General features: G+C 39.9%; 1 protein-coding gene across 4 annotated transcripts in view; it reads left to right on the top strand.

Moving 5' to 3' along the window:
• The window catches only part of LOC127365278 (contactin-associated protein-like 5), a 293,853-nt gene that overhangs the window by 255,343 nt on the left and 24,636 nt on the right, over window positions 1-13,874 (top strand). For all 4 annotated transcript variants that reach the window (XM_051403188.1, XM_051403190.1, XM_051403191.1 and 1 more), the window contains 5 exons: window positions 85-241; window positions 1,455-1,582; window positions 6,943-7,113; window positions 7,921-8,139; window positions 9,036-9,275. In XM_051403188.1, coding sequence (XP_051259148.1) covers window positions 85-241; window positions 1,455-1,582; window positions 6,943-7,113; window positions 7,921-8,139; window positions 9,036-9,275 — 915 coding nt within the window. The remainder of the gene's footprint in view (window positions 1-84; window positions 242-1,454; window positions 1,583-6,942; window positions 7,114-7,920; window positions 8,140-9,035; window positions 9,276-13,874) is intronic.

The following is a 13,874-nucleotide window of genomic DNA, read 5'->3' on the forward strand; positions in this document are numbered from 1 at the left end:
TGTTTGCGTTCAGGTGTTATTGAAGGTGTCAGTGAAATCCAGGACCTTAGCCTATTTCTCTGACTGTGTGGTGTTTGCTTGCAGATGGCCGCCCGCTGTCCTGGTGGGTGGACCAGGGAGGAGAGAGGCGTAGCTACTGGGGAGGCTTCCTGCCTGGAGTCCAGCAGTGCTCCTGCAGCCTGGAGGAGAACTGCATTGACATGAACTACTTCTGCAACTGCGATGCTGACATAGACACATGGTACGTAACACATACACAACAAAAACATAAAACAGTAACTGTGCCTGATCCTGTCTCCACTGCACAGCTCTGAAAACTCTCAAAGCTGGAATTAACCTTTACAAACCACCAAAACTGCAGTCAGTTCATCAAAAGTATTAAAAAATCTGCAATCTGCATAAATCTAAAAAAAAAAAAAAAGTAAAAAATATTTACAGTATACTACTAGGGCTGTCCCAAATACCGCTTCTGGGCTTCAAAGCTTCGTGGGGAAGCTCTCTGTCATAAAGCGGACATAGGATTTTCCTTTTTTTTGTCTTTTATATTACGAAGAAAATGGCAAACTTGCAATCATTTACTTATACTACAGGATGTTGTTATTACTGTAATTCTGAATTCATTCCAGACTTTTTGACATCATGCTAGTAGTTGTAACCAGTATGCTGGTTAAATGTCCTCGTCTGAGAATAATTAACTGTATATGTTCATGCATAATGAATAATAATGGATTCATATTTTTTTTTTTTTTGGGATATCCATTAAAGAAAGGTTTTGATTGCTGATTTTGACATCAATTACTATGCCAATGTCAAAGCTTTGAAGCAGGCAGGCCAGCCTTATATATTACATTATGCTTTGTGTACCTTGTATGTGTACATACAGTATATGTATGTATATAGATATATAGACAGAGAGAGAAACAGAGAAAGAGAGAGAGAGCTGCTGGAAGGCTTTTGATTTGAAGCATCTATACAGGGAGGGCTGTGATGTATGACAGTAGCTTGAGAATGAAAAATGAACAAGAAAACACAGAAATTTTGTGTATTTGATCATTTATGCAACTAAACAGTACCTGGATGTTTCTCCAGATTGGACCCATTTGAGATTAAACACTCATAAAACACATTACAGGCTATTTTCACCTTAAAACATTCTGTTTCATATTTGCTTCCAAATGATTAATTACAGTTCATAAATTACTAAAATTATGCTCAAAAGAATCATCATTCCAAGCACAGGGTAGCACAGGTTTGGTGTCTTACACTCTCTGAATCCCTTTGCATACTGTCTGTTAATCTTCATCCCGGCCAGTCCTCACTGGGATTTCACATTAGGGAGCTTCATTTGCATTTTCCCACAGGCACTTGTATGCATTGTGATGTATCGCTCTGTTTTCATGTGTTTACTCTGCGGAGGAATACATTCCTATATCAAGACTCTGTTTCTGTCACAGGGCTAATGACACAGGAGTCCTCTCCTATAAAGACCACCTACCAATGAGCCACATCGTGATCGGGGACACCAACAGGACAGGCTCGGAGGCCATCTACCGAATTGGCCCCCTGCGTTGTTATGGAGACAGTAGGTGATCACTTCAGTATTAAAGCTGCAGTTTGGAGTTCTGGATGCAAATGGAGGCTTTGATTCGCAGGCTGGATACTCATATTCATATTATCTATTTATTATCTATCTTATTTTTATCTTGCTGTAGGGGTTACGCTACTATTTAATAAGAAAGGTAATTAATCAATTCAATTTCAATTCAATTTTATTTGTATAGGGCCAATTCATAACAGAAGTTATCTCAGGACACTTTATAAATAGAGTAGGTCTAGACCGAACTCTTAAAAACATTATTTACAGAGACCCAACAGTACCACCATGAGCAAGCACTTGGCGACAAGGGCAAGGAAAAACTGCCTGTTAAAAGGCAGAAACCTAGGACAGATCCTTCCGCTCTAGGTGGGTGGTCGTCTGCCTCGATCAGTTGGGGTGAGAGAGGGAGAGACAGAGAGAGAGAGAGACAGACAGACAGACAGACAGACAGACAGACAGACAGACAGACAGGTGCACAGCAACAACAGTATTGGCAATGGCAATCTAGCAGGACCATGGCAGGAGGCTCCACCAGGATCGATAAGAACCTGCGAGACGAGAAAGCACAAGAACTCCGGGGAAGAAGTGAAGTTAGTAGCATGCATTAATGGAACATGAATGACAGAGGAAGAGAGGAGCTCAGTGCATCATGGGAAATCCCCCGATAGTCTAGGCCTATAGCAGCATAACTAAGGGATGGTTCGGGACTCACCTGATCCAGCCCTAACTATAAGCTTTATCAAAGAGGAGCGTCTTAAGCCTACTCTTGAATGTGGTGAGGGTGTCTGCCTCCCGAGCCACAACTGGAAGCTGGTTCCACAGGAGAGGAGCTTGGTAACTGAAGGCTCTGGCTCCTGTTCTACTAGAGACTATAGGAACCACAAGTAGCCCAGCATTCAGAGAACGTAGTGTTCTAGTGGGGTAATAGGGTACTATGAGCTCTTTAAGATATGAAGGGGCCTGACCATGAAGAGCTTTATAGGTGAGGAGGAGGATTTTAAATTCTATTCTACATTTTACAGGGAGCCAGTGCAGAGAAGCTAGTACAGGAGACATGTGATCTCTTTTCCTAGTTCCTGTCAGTACTCATGCTGCAGCGTTCTGAATTAATTGGAGCGTCTTAATGGACTTATTGGGGCAACCTGATAATAAAGAGTTGCAGTAATCCAGCCTTGAAGTAACAAATGCATGGATTAGTTTTTCTGCATGTGTCTGTGATAGGATGTGTCTAATTTTTGTAATATTACGTAATATCACTGGTGATTAATAATACACTCGTAAATGGGGCACCACCTCCGTTGTTTAGTTACTGGAATAATCCGGAGGAAATTATTCTACAAACCTAATCAAATCAGTTTATTCAATTTCAAAATCTATGTTCAATCTCATATTCTGAAATAGTGATTTCTTTTACACGATTCATCGATTTCCCCACATCAAATCAACCTACACAGACAAGGACATATGGTTATATATGTTTATTAACTAAATTAATGAAGAGTAAATAGCATGAAATGACAATTCAAACAAAGAACAACAAGTAACAGAATATGTGGACAGTAAATGAATTATTAATATTGTGTGATTCAGGAGCGATGCTGGATATTGCGATATAGCAGTACATTTAAAATATTACAGGAGTAACTTTTAAAACTACGAGGCCCTAATCGAAAATTCTTCTAAGCTTAAACTATGGGAATCAAAGCTCTCAGACAGACACCAACTCTTGGGAAGTGTGTGGGACCTCAGCAGTGTATGTGGGTTTCAGCCTACTTTTTGTAGAGATGGAGGGACTTCAGGATCTTTCTCCTCCTATGTACTGCTCTGCTGCTGTTCAGAATCACAGGTCCAAGAACGTCTCGTCACCGATACCAATTAGCTCTCCAGTCCAAGGCCCAGCGCGGCTTGACACTTTGAGTGCGTTGGAGGCAGATAGTCTGGAGAATAATGTCTTTGTCCGGCTGAAACGTTTATACGTGTCCTTGAGCGGTCAACCACTGCGATGTCCTTCTGGCTTATGATAAATGTCTTAAGAAAAGTTCCTCAGTTCGGCTTTGATTATGAATTAATCCAGCTTCTTGTCTAAAATAACTGTAGGACGAAACGCTGGCCTGGCAAATCCTCTGTAGTCAGTAAATCCAAGAATTAAATTAAATTCACTTTCTGTGAATAAGGCGACAATACTTGACAATATTTATAAACAAAAAAATCGTATAAAAGAATTAACTTTGTTCATGTCTTGAGCCTTCAAAATAAAAGTACTAAAAAGTACTTCAGCACCGCGAACTATTACGTGAGGAAAAATTCAACACGTGTCTCAAACGAAGTAAAGTAAAGTACGGAAATTAAAAGTAGAACGAGAGTAAATAACGAATGGATCCAAAGCAAATTTAAGAAGAGAGTTTTGGAAGTGTAAAAGTAAGAAGAGAATAAAAAGAGAATAAGAGTGACCGTAGTCTATATTATATATATATGTTTTAGTCTGGAGGCGTATCCGGAGAGGCTAACTACTTCCTTTAGTGATATTTTGATATTCGTAACTTTATTAACTTACTTCTATCGTGTTTTAAAGTTTCGAAATCATGACTTAATACATAGTTTACATGTTTTAAATTACCTGATGTAAAAATAAAAGCAGAACTAGTCACAAACATGCATATGAAGCAACACTAATTGATTGTACATATTTCGTATAGCGTTAGCTTAATTCTTGTTACAAAATTATGTGTCAGGCATTTACCATTTGGAATAATACACTTTTATAAAACAGTCCGTTTTGAGGATACCTTATGCTATACCAGAATCTTACCAAAAGGTGGCACTGTGGCTCCATCAAACATTCAGACATGATAATAGATGATAATAGACGATGACAAGGTCATACAGTGCCCTCTTGTCTTATTTTTGCAATAAGGAAATAAATAATAACACTCAAAATATAAATAAACTATTTCCATTCAAATGCATAACAATGCAAACATGGTTGTGTCAATTATGTAATATGAGCATTTATAATCTGAGATACAGATAAAATATTGATGTTGATTGATGCAATCATATAAATCACCAAACAATATTTCAATTATTTATTTCTATTGGTATTTTACAAATTAAATGCTGTGTGTGTTTGTGCCGATCTGCACCATCCACATAGCACTTTCCTGAAGAAGTATGTTTCCATTTGTTGAGCTATTGTAATAATAATAATAATAATAATAATAATAATAATAATATTAGCAGTGTTTGTCAAGCAGGACCATGGCAGTAGGCACCACCAGGAGTTAGAGAAGAAGGGAGGAGCTCAGTGCAACATTGGAAGTCCCCTGGCAGTCTAGGCCTATAGCAGCATAACTAAGGGATGGTTCAGGACTCACCTGATCCAGCCCTAACTATAAGCTTTATCAAAGAGGAATGTCTTAAGCCTACTCTTAAATGTGGAGAGGGTGTCTGGCTCCTGTTCTACTTTTAGATACTATAGGAACCACAAGTAGCCCTGCATTCAGAGAGTGCAGTGTTCTAGGGGGGTAGTAGGGTACTACTGAGTTGTTTAAGATATGAAGTTGCCTGACTATGAGGAGCTTTGTAGGTGAGGAGGAGGATTTTAAATTCTTTTTAATAGAATATGATGGTCAGTGGTGTCAAATGCAGCACTAATATCTTACAGGGGATTAATTATTTTTCCTTAAAGTACTGTGGTACATAGCCTGATGATAAAGACAGATTGATAATATCTAGTAAAGAAGTGCCAACTAAGGGTAAGACTTCTTTAGGCAACCTAGCTGGGATGGACAGGTCGATGTATATCCTGACAGTAGTAGATGAGAAAGATTATCTGTGAAAAAAATATTTTTTTCTGGCTCGTTCTAGTGCTGCTAATGGTATTTGCAAGAATCCTCCAGGCTTGGATGAAAACTACAATTCAAACCTCGTTCACATGGGTCGACTGAGCAGCACAGCAGCGTCTGGCAAGCGTGCTGTGTTAACACAGAGCCATTCCTATGTTTCTTCATACACTTTACTTTATATAACGTTCGTAAAGAGGAATTAAATTTACAATGCCATATATATGTAGTTTGAACGGGCGGCTGTGGTGCAGAGGCAGAGTGGGTTGTCCTCTAATCGGAAGGTTGTTGGTTCAATCCCCAGCTCCTCCTGCCACATGTCGAAGTATCCTTGAGCAAGATACTGAACCCCAATTGCTCCCAATGCTGTCCATCGGTGTATGAATGTGTATGAATGTGTTAGTTTCTGTTCGATGGTTCGCTGTCTGAATGTGGCATGCATGTAGTGTAAAAGCGCTTTGAGTGAAGACTAGAAAGGCACTATAGAAGTACAGGTCTATTTACCATTTAAACATAAATGTGAAGTGGTAACCAGAAAGCTGTCTCGCAGTAAAAATAGGCAAGACTTCGACTCTTTAGTGAAGCGTCGCTGCAGACACAGTTGAGATATGTGTGAGACTTGCTCTAATCTGTTAACATGGGCATCAAAATAAAAATCAAGATGTTCCGCCATGCACACACGGGCGATGTGAACAAGCTGTCAGAGCCAAGAAACATATTTGACTGTTGAATCTCATTCCCAGGTTGTCCCAATATGGATGCTGGGAATGAGACTTAACAAGTAACTATCTTTAACCCTTCAATCCAAAGCGTCTTTATATCTTTCTCGGCTCTGATTGGTGAGTTGTGAAACATTGTCTACAATAAATTCTTACTTAAGTTTCCCCTCTTGTAAATTCTGCATATGTAATACATTCAAATTATTCCTTTGTATTACAACTACTGTCTCTTCCAGTGTGTTGCAGTACCAGCTGGTAGAATTATCTATGACTACATAACTTATGTGCCTTGTTAACAGCAGATCAGTTGCACACAACTCTTTTTTGTTTATTATATTTGTATATTATGGCTATGTCCTGTGTATGTTCTGTGATTTACTGTACATTCAACATGGAGCAGCTGGTTATCTTGTGAGGTTAGCATGTGAGCATGCATAGGACTGAAGAGTTCAGACTGAAAATATAATGTGTGTGATTTAATGCACATATGAGGGTGACTGACCTTTGTGATTGGTTCTCTAGATGACGTCAATCCCTATGAGGGGCTGAGTCAAATAATAGAATACCTCAGATGCTCTGAGTACAAGCACAGCCTCATCCTCCAGATCAGCCATACTAGCCACTAATGCTGGCGACTCCAGGACTCCTTACTTTACCCTTGAATAGTTATGATGTGGTTTTGTTAACTGCTTGTTCCCCTTCAATGTGTGACTGAAGGTTCTGCCTTGCTGTCAGCCTTCCACCAGGACGCCTGCTCCTGTACTCCTTTTTTATTTTCTTTCAGAGTCCATCTGGAACGCAGCATCCTTCTACCAGGAGTCATCCTCCCTCCTCTTCCCCACCCTGCGGGCCGAGCTCGCCTTCGACATCTCCTTCTACTTCAAGACCACTGCTAATTCAGGGGTCTTTCTGGAGATCATGGGTCATAAAGACTTCATCCGAGTGGAGCTCAGCTGTGAGTGACTTATCAACACATAGCCAGCAGCCAGAATAAGATTCATATGAAACAGGACAGTGGAGAGAGTGAATAATCAGTAATACCACACAGAAAGATAAGACAGGATAAGATAAGATTAGATGTTCCTTTACTGATCCCCTGTGGGAAAATTTCACATTTGACACAGCAGCATAGGGGGAAATGTAATGTGCAATAAGTACACAGTGTTAAAATTACAATAAAGAATACTAAGTAATAATATTATGAAGATATAAAAGAAAATATAAAGACTATAATTTAAAGTATATTTACCATTAATACCACACAGAAACTTAAGTTGCTTTTCTCAGATGGAAATGCACATCATGCTGAATCCGTTAGGAGCAGAGTATGATTTCCTTACTGGCTTTGTACAGTAGGTTGTACACAAAAAATAATCAGAATTACAAAACTGTGCACGCAATTTCCTCTTCATTTATCACAACCAACTTATCATTGCACAGATGAATTTGCCTATATTACATTACATATTATACATTAGGTTTTTTCTGAGGAAGGAACTCTGGATTTTTCTCAGGATCTTTGGAGCCATAATGTTTCACCGCAGGTTCCTGCAGCATCAAAGACTTGGTGAAATATTGACGAGCTGTCAGCCGAGCCTCCTCATAAATCCATTGAGGTCATCAAGCTCCCCCTGCAGCATTATATCATGTTGCATCAGCCAGGGATAATATAGACTATACATAAAAAAACAAGCATAAGATGTGATCTGACCCAGCTGTCGCGTCTGTGTGTGTGTGTGTGTGTGTGTGTGTGACCTACCAGCTCCCTCAGTGGTTACTTTCTCCTTTGACGTGGGAAACGGTCCAGCAGTCCTTTCTGTGAAGTCCCACCTCCCTCTGAATGACAGGCAGTGGCACTACGTGAGGGCTGAGCGTAATGTGAAGGAAGCCTCGCTGCAGGTCAACCAGCTCCCTCTCCGCTTCCTGGACGCTCCGGCTGACGGACACCGCCACTTACGCCTCAGTGGCCAGCTCTTTGTAGGTATGACAGCTGATGACTGGAGAACAGAGGGATTTAAGATCAGATGCACATCACGTCACCATCCAATTCCTTTGAAGCCTTGGAGGGCACTATCCCACTTATACCACAGTTAGAAAAATTTAAATTTCAACTGACTCTGTTTTGACTAATACCTGCAACAAAACGTTGAAACGTTGTTCACTACTCCAGTAAAAAGGAAAAACTTTATATACGACTTGGCAATGGGAGATATTTTGAGTTCCCTGCGTTCATGGAACCCTTTGGCTCAACTACGAGCCAGAGAGCTAATGTTATTCTCGCAAGATTTAGAAGACTTTAGAATGTCATTGACATGTCACTGTCCACAAATCAATATTCGCCCTGTTATTGGAGTTTTACATACCAATAACATGACATGTGTAACTTACTGTTAGCTGCAGCCTGAAGTAGTGAGTTAAATAGCCAATGGGATATGAGATGATTAAATTCTATTCAGTTCAATTTTATTTTTATAGCACCAATAGATAATAAAAGTTATCTCAGGACACTTTTCAAATAGAGCAGGTCTAGACCGTACTCCTTATAAAAATTGTTTACAGAGACCCAACAGTACCACCATGAGCAAGCACTTTGTGACAACGGCAAAATCTTTTGCTAATGCAGTTGAGGATAGGTGAGAAAGATTACTGTGTAACCTGGTTAATTAAGTGCATGTAAACATACTTAATGTGAAACTGTATTTAACTATCTCACAAATAGTCACATATACGTGTTTTTACTTCCTGTAAATTTAAGCAAAAGGCTTAAATCTAAAGTAATGAATACAATAGCTGACTCAAACCTGATCTACATTTTATGATATAATGAGTTTAGATGAGATTTCTCATCATAAAGTCAGTGTTTGATGGTTGTCCCAGGTGGAACAGCGTCCCAGCAGAGAGGCTTCTTGGGCTGCATTAGGACATTGACTTTCAACGGTGTGACCTTTGACCTGGAAGAGAGGGCCAAGATGGTGCCGGGGGTGAGCTCTGGTTGTCCAGGTTACTGCAGCAGCTCCAGCAGCCTTTGTCACAACAGCGGGAAGTGTATTGAGAAAAGCAGTGGCTACACATGCGACTGCTCGCAGTCAGCCTTTGGAGGACCCACCTGTAAAGAAGGTGAGACTGACTCATCATTTCATTTTGATTATACAATGCAAACAACTACAATATAAATATATTCAATTAAAATCCATGACGCTACTCTTGTAGAACATGCTTTTACCTTCAAGCACAATGACTGACCTGTTTTCACCTGTGTTTTCAGGTATCATTATACCTCAGTGTGTCAACACTTACCACAGTCACTTTTTTGCATTATTTAATATAGATTAGATAGAATATAGATTCATGAAACAAGTGTTTCCAGGTAACAGGTCACTGCATAAACATATTATTTTTTACAGTATTACTTGCAATAAAAGGGAATGTTTGGAACATAAGTGAGGATTAATTTTGGCATTATAATATGGTAATTACCAATTTTGACTTCAAAGTTTCATGTGATTTTGAAGGTATTTTGCTGATAGAAGCCTATAATATTATGAAAACAACCTTTATTACCTCATTATTATCAGGTTATTACCCAATTAATGTGTCTCAGCTTTCCAGTCATTCCCAGTTTATACAATTCCAATACTGTTTATTGACCTCCGTATGCACAAATGTTGAAATACGCTAGGTGAAAATAACAGATTTATACCACATGGAAATGCCTGGTTTTTGCCCCAAAACTGCATAAAGGGATTAGCATAAAGTGGGCATGCGAAGGGGAGACTCATGGGTACCAATAGTACCCAATTTCATTCAGATATCTTGAGCTCAGAGGTCTAGGAGTTTTTCAGAATTTATGAAATGTCAGAACCCAATTGTGCTTGTTCGGTATACATTTTCAGCTGTGATGTCTCTTGGCAAAACAAACTGTTTTCTGTTTTCTAAGCAGTAGGAGGCCAAATTTCAGAAGCTCAGTTTGGCTCAGTATGAGTCTGTAGTCACAGTGAGCCATGTTTATTGTATGTAGCAAGTATTGCTGCATTAACATGACAAACATCCTCAGGTGACAATCTGAATAAAGGTTAGGAAAAGTGTACTCGGCTGGCTTAGTCAAAGGATGATACTGGGGCTCAACATTTTCACATTTTTATTGCTTACTTTCTTCTCTGAGGTTTGCTTAAAGGAGTCAGATAAAGAAGACAGTACAAGAAAACTGTTTAGTGTGACAAGTGACGTGTCACTTTCAATTAAATTTTTATTTGTATAGCGCCGATTCATAACAGAAGTTATCTCAGGACACTTTTCAAATAGAGCAGGTCTAGACCGTACTCCTTATAAAATTATTTACAGAGACCCAACAGTTCCCACCATTCAAACCAATCTGTTGGTACAATTGTATGGGCTGATTTTTGTGTCAGTAGAAACTGAATCTGATTTGCTCAACTTGAATAATTGCATTGAAAAACGGAATTGCATAATTTGAATTTGTATTGTTAAGCTTGAATAACTGTATTGAAAAACTGAATCTGAATAGCATAATTTGAATTTGAATTTATTAGTTTGAAACTGAATTTGAGCCTCACTAAAAATTCAACTTTTTATGTACTTTCAAATTCAGTTCTCTAAATTCAAATTCAGATCTCTAAATTCAATTTCAGTTCTCTAAATTCAAATTCAGCTCTCTAAATTCAAATGTCGTTATCTCAACTCAATTTCAAACCACTAGATTACACTTTTAAGTCGCAGACGGGTCAAGGTGTTCAGTAAGAGCAATCAAGTGCAGATGCACAGAGCTCCTTTTTGGCTAAGCAGCACATTTGTTTTGAACATTTCCTGGACCTGTAGACATTGGCTAGCGAAAAACATGCTTAAAGGAGACATATAATTCCCCTTTTTACGTTCATAATTGTATTTTTTGAATTTTCTTTTATTTTGGTTTCGTGTGTGAACCACTTCGTGTTGTACTGTTTTCACAACCTCGGTCAGTACAACACTGGACCGGCTGAAAGACTGTTCCTGAAAGAGGGATTGTACCAACTGTCTGTGGAGAGACGGCAGAGGAAGTAACTGTAAGTATTTTTAAGAATTTATGCTGTTTCTCATTGTTCGTTTAACGCTAGCACATGCTAACCGTTGTTAGCTACAGGAGCCTCAGTGATGCTAACATAGTTATTGTTTGTTAAATGTTTGTTAAATGTTTGTTAAATGTGTGCAAGATGAACATGAAACTTATAAGGTGAGGTTAATTTATTTAGCCAACTGGTGCAGATGTCTCCATATTCTCCCCTGCTGCTATTTTTTATAGAGATTCACACAGTGAAAGTTTATGCCGTGAATCACCAAGCTTCGTGCGACGTGCTGATGTTATCTCAGCTAGCATTAGCTTTGTTGTTCTTCTGCTTCGTTCAGGTATGTGTGTATGTGTTTTACGGTGTGTGTGTGTGTTACGGTGTGTAAATTAACTTGATCTACGTGCACCGGAGTTAACAATAGAGCAACTGTGAGAGAGAAATAGTCAAACTCACTAGAGCAACAAGGGACCCACCAGAGACACTGCTTTATTATTATTAGGGACAGAGCACGAACAAGTGCAAGGCCCTATTGTAACCCTTGGAATTATTAGGGACCGAGCACTAACAAGTGCAAGGACCCTTTTGTTCTTCTAGGAATTATTATTATTTTTCTGCCTGTACGACTGCATATTTGGCCCCCGCAACATGCTCAAAAAGTTTGCACGAAATTCAAACGTAGCAAAACTACCGATATGACATTGCCCCCGTGCACGGGCGCCGCCGAACGTTTAAGCCACGCTCCCCAGAATCAGCCCCCAAGACACGTAAGGCCCACATGTACGAAAATTGCTACGCATGTGTATCATGATAAAAGAAGCAGAAAAGCCTCTTGGACCCGTGCCCCAAAACCCACAGGAAGTCTGCAATTTTAATTTTTAATTTTCACTCATGGCGTCCATTTTGTGGTCATTTTGACTTTTTGGGCTTGTATTGGAACGAACTCCTCCTAGGGAATTTCTGTGATCTCCTTCAAAATTGGTCAGTACAGTCAGAAAATGGTGCTGAATGAACGCTGTTCAATTTGTGTCTGTACATTGAAGGGCGTGTCCGTGGCGTGCCGTCAAAGTTGGCCATAGTGAATTCCGTGCGCATTTTCGGTGATTTTTCGGTGATTTTTCCACGTTGTATTTGAACGAACTCCTCCTAGGGAATCTATCGGATCTGCTTCAAAATCGGTGAGTACAGTCAGAAAATGGTGCTGATTAAAAGTTGTGCTATTTGTGCATGTACATTAAAGGGCGTGTCTGTGGCGTGCCCTCAAAGTTGGCCATAGTGAATTCCGTGCGCATTTTCTGTGATTTTTTGCGTTGTATTTGAACAAACTCCTCCTAGAGAACTTAACAGATCTGCTTCAAAATTAGTCAGTACAGTCAAAAAATGGTGCTGATTAAAAGTTGTGCTATTTGTGACAGTACGTTAAAGGGTGAGTCCGTGGCGTTCCCTCAAAGTTGGCCAGGTTGAATCGAATGTCAAACTGTGATGCTATTTCCAGCATTTAAGGGCTTCTGTTTTAACTGACTCCTCCTACAGATTTTATCAGATTGACTTCAAATTCGATCACTTCAATCTACACACATTGGTTATCAAAAGTTGTGCTATTTGTGACTGTATGTTTAACCGTGTGCCCGTGACGACGTGTCGAATTCCACCGATTGACCATCAAACAGATAGTACTCATATCTTCAGTGTACAGTCCCACCCTGAACACGTCCTCATAACTTGAGCGTACGTGATCCAATCTCAGTGAAACTTCACGTGTTTGATAACAGTCCCACCCTGAACACGTCTACATGACAATATTCAGACATAGTGATAGCGCCACATACTGGTAACAGGAAGTATCACGTTTTATACTTTCATGTTCTACTCCAGGCAGGATGATCAGATCCAGCTGAAATTTACTTATAAAATGCAAAACACATTGTTGATGATATGTGTTGACTCCACAGTCAACACATATCTGTGGGGTGGCGGGAAATTTTGATGGACCACCACAAAACACGAATTCGCTAAACTTGAGTGTACATTGTCCAATTGGCTCCACACTTCAAATGCTTGATAACAGTCCTGCCCTGAACACGTGTACATGACAATATTCAGACATAGTGATAGCGCCACCTACTGGCAATAGGAAGTAAGCGCTGCATGGCGACTTTTAGCGAGTTACGTGAAATGACCGTGCTGGTGACGACTTGTCAAATTCAGCAGATTCGCCATAAAACAGCACTCATAACTTCAGTGTGCAACGTCCAATCTCCAGTAAACTTCATATATTCTGTAACAGTCGCGCCCTGAACACATCCTCATAACTTCAGCGTACGTGGTCCAATCTCAATGAAACTTCACATGTGTTACAACAGTCCCGCCCTGAACTTGTCTACATGACAATATTAAGACATAGTGATAGCGCCACCTACCGGCAACAGGAAGTAAGCGCTGCGTGGCAATTTTGAGCTGATTTACGTGAAAAATTCATGTTTTGGTCTGCACGTGTAACGACGGCACGCGACATGGCCGCAGCACGCCCCGAGTTGCGTGGAGTGCGAGGTCCCGCCCAACGCTGCTTGCAGCTTTAATTAGGGACCTCGCAAGCGACCGCTGGAGGTCCCTATTGTATTTGCTCGATTTCTTCTTACCTATTATTATTATTTTT

Source organism: Dicentrarchus labrax, unplaced genomic scaffold (genome assembly GCF_905237075.1).
Source record: "Dicentrarchus labrax unplaced genomic scaffold, dlabrax2021, whole genome shotgun sequence".
NCBI lineage: Eukaryota > Metazoa > Chordata > Actinopteri > Moronidae > Dicentrarchus > Dicentrarchus labrax.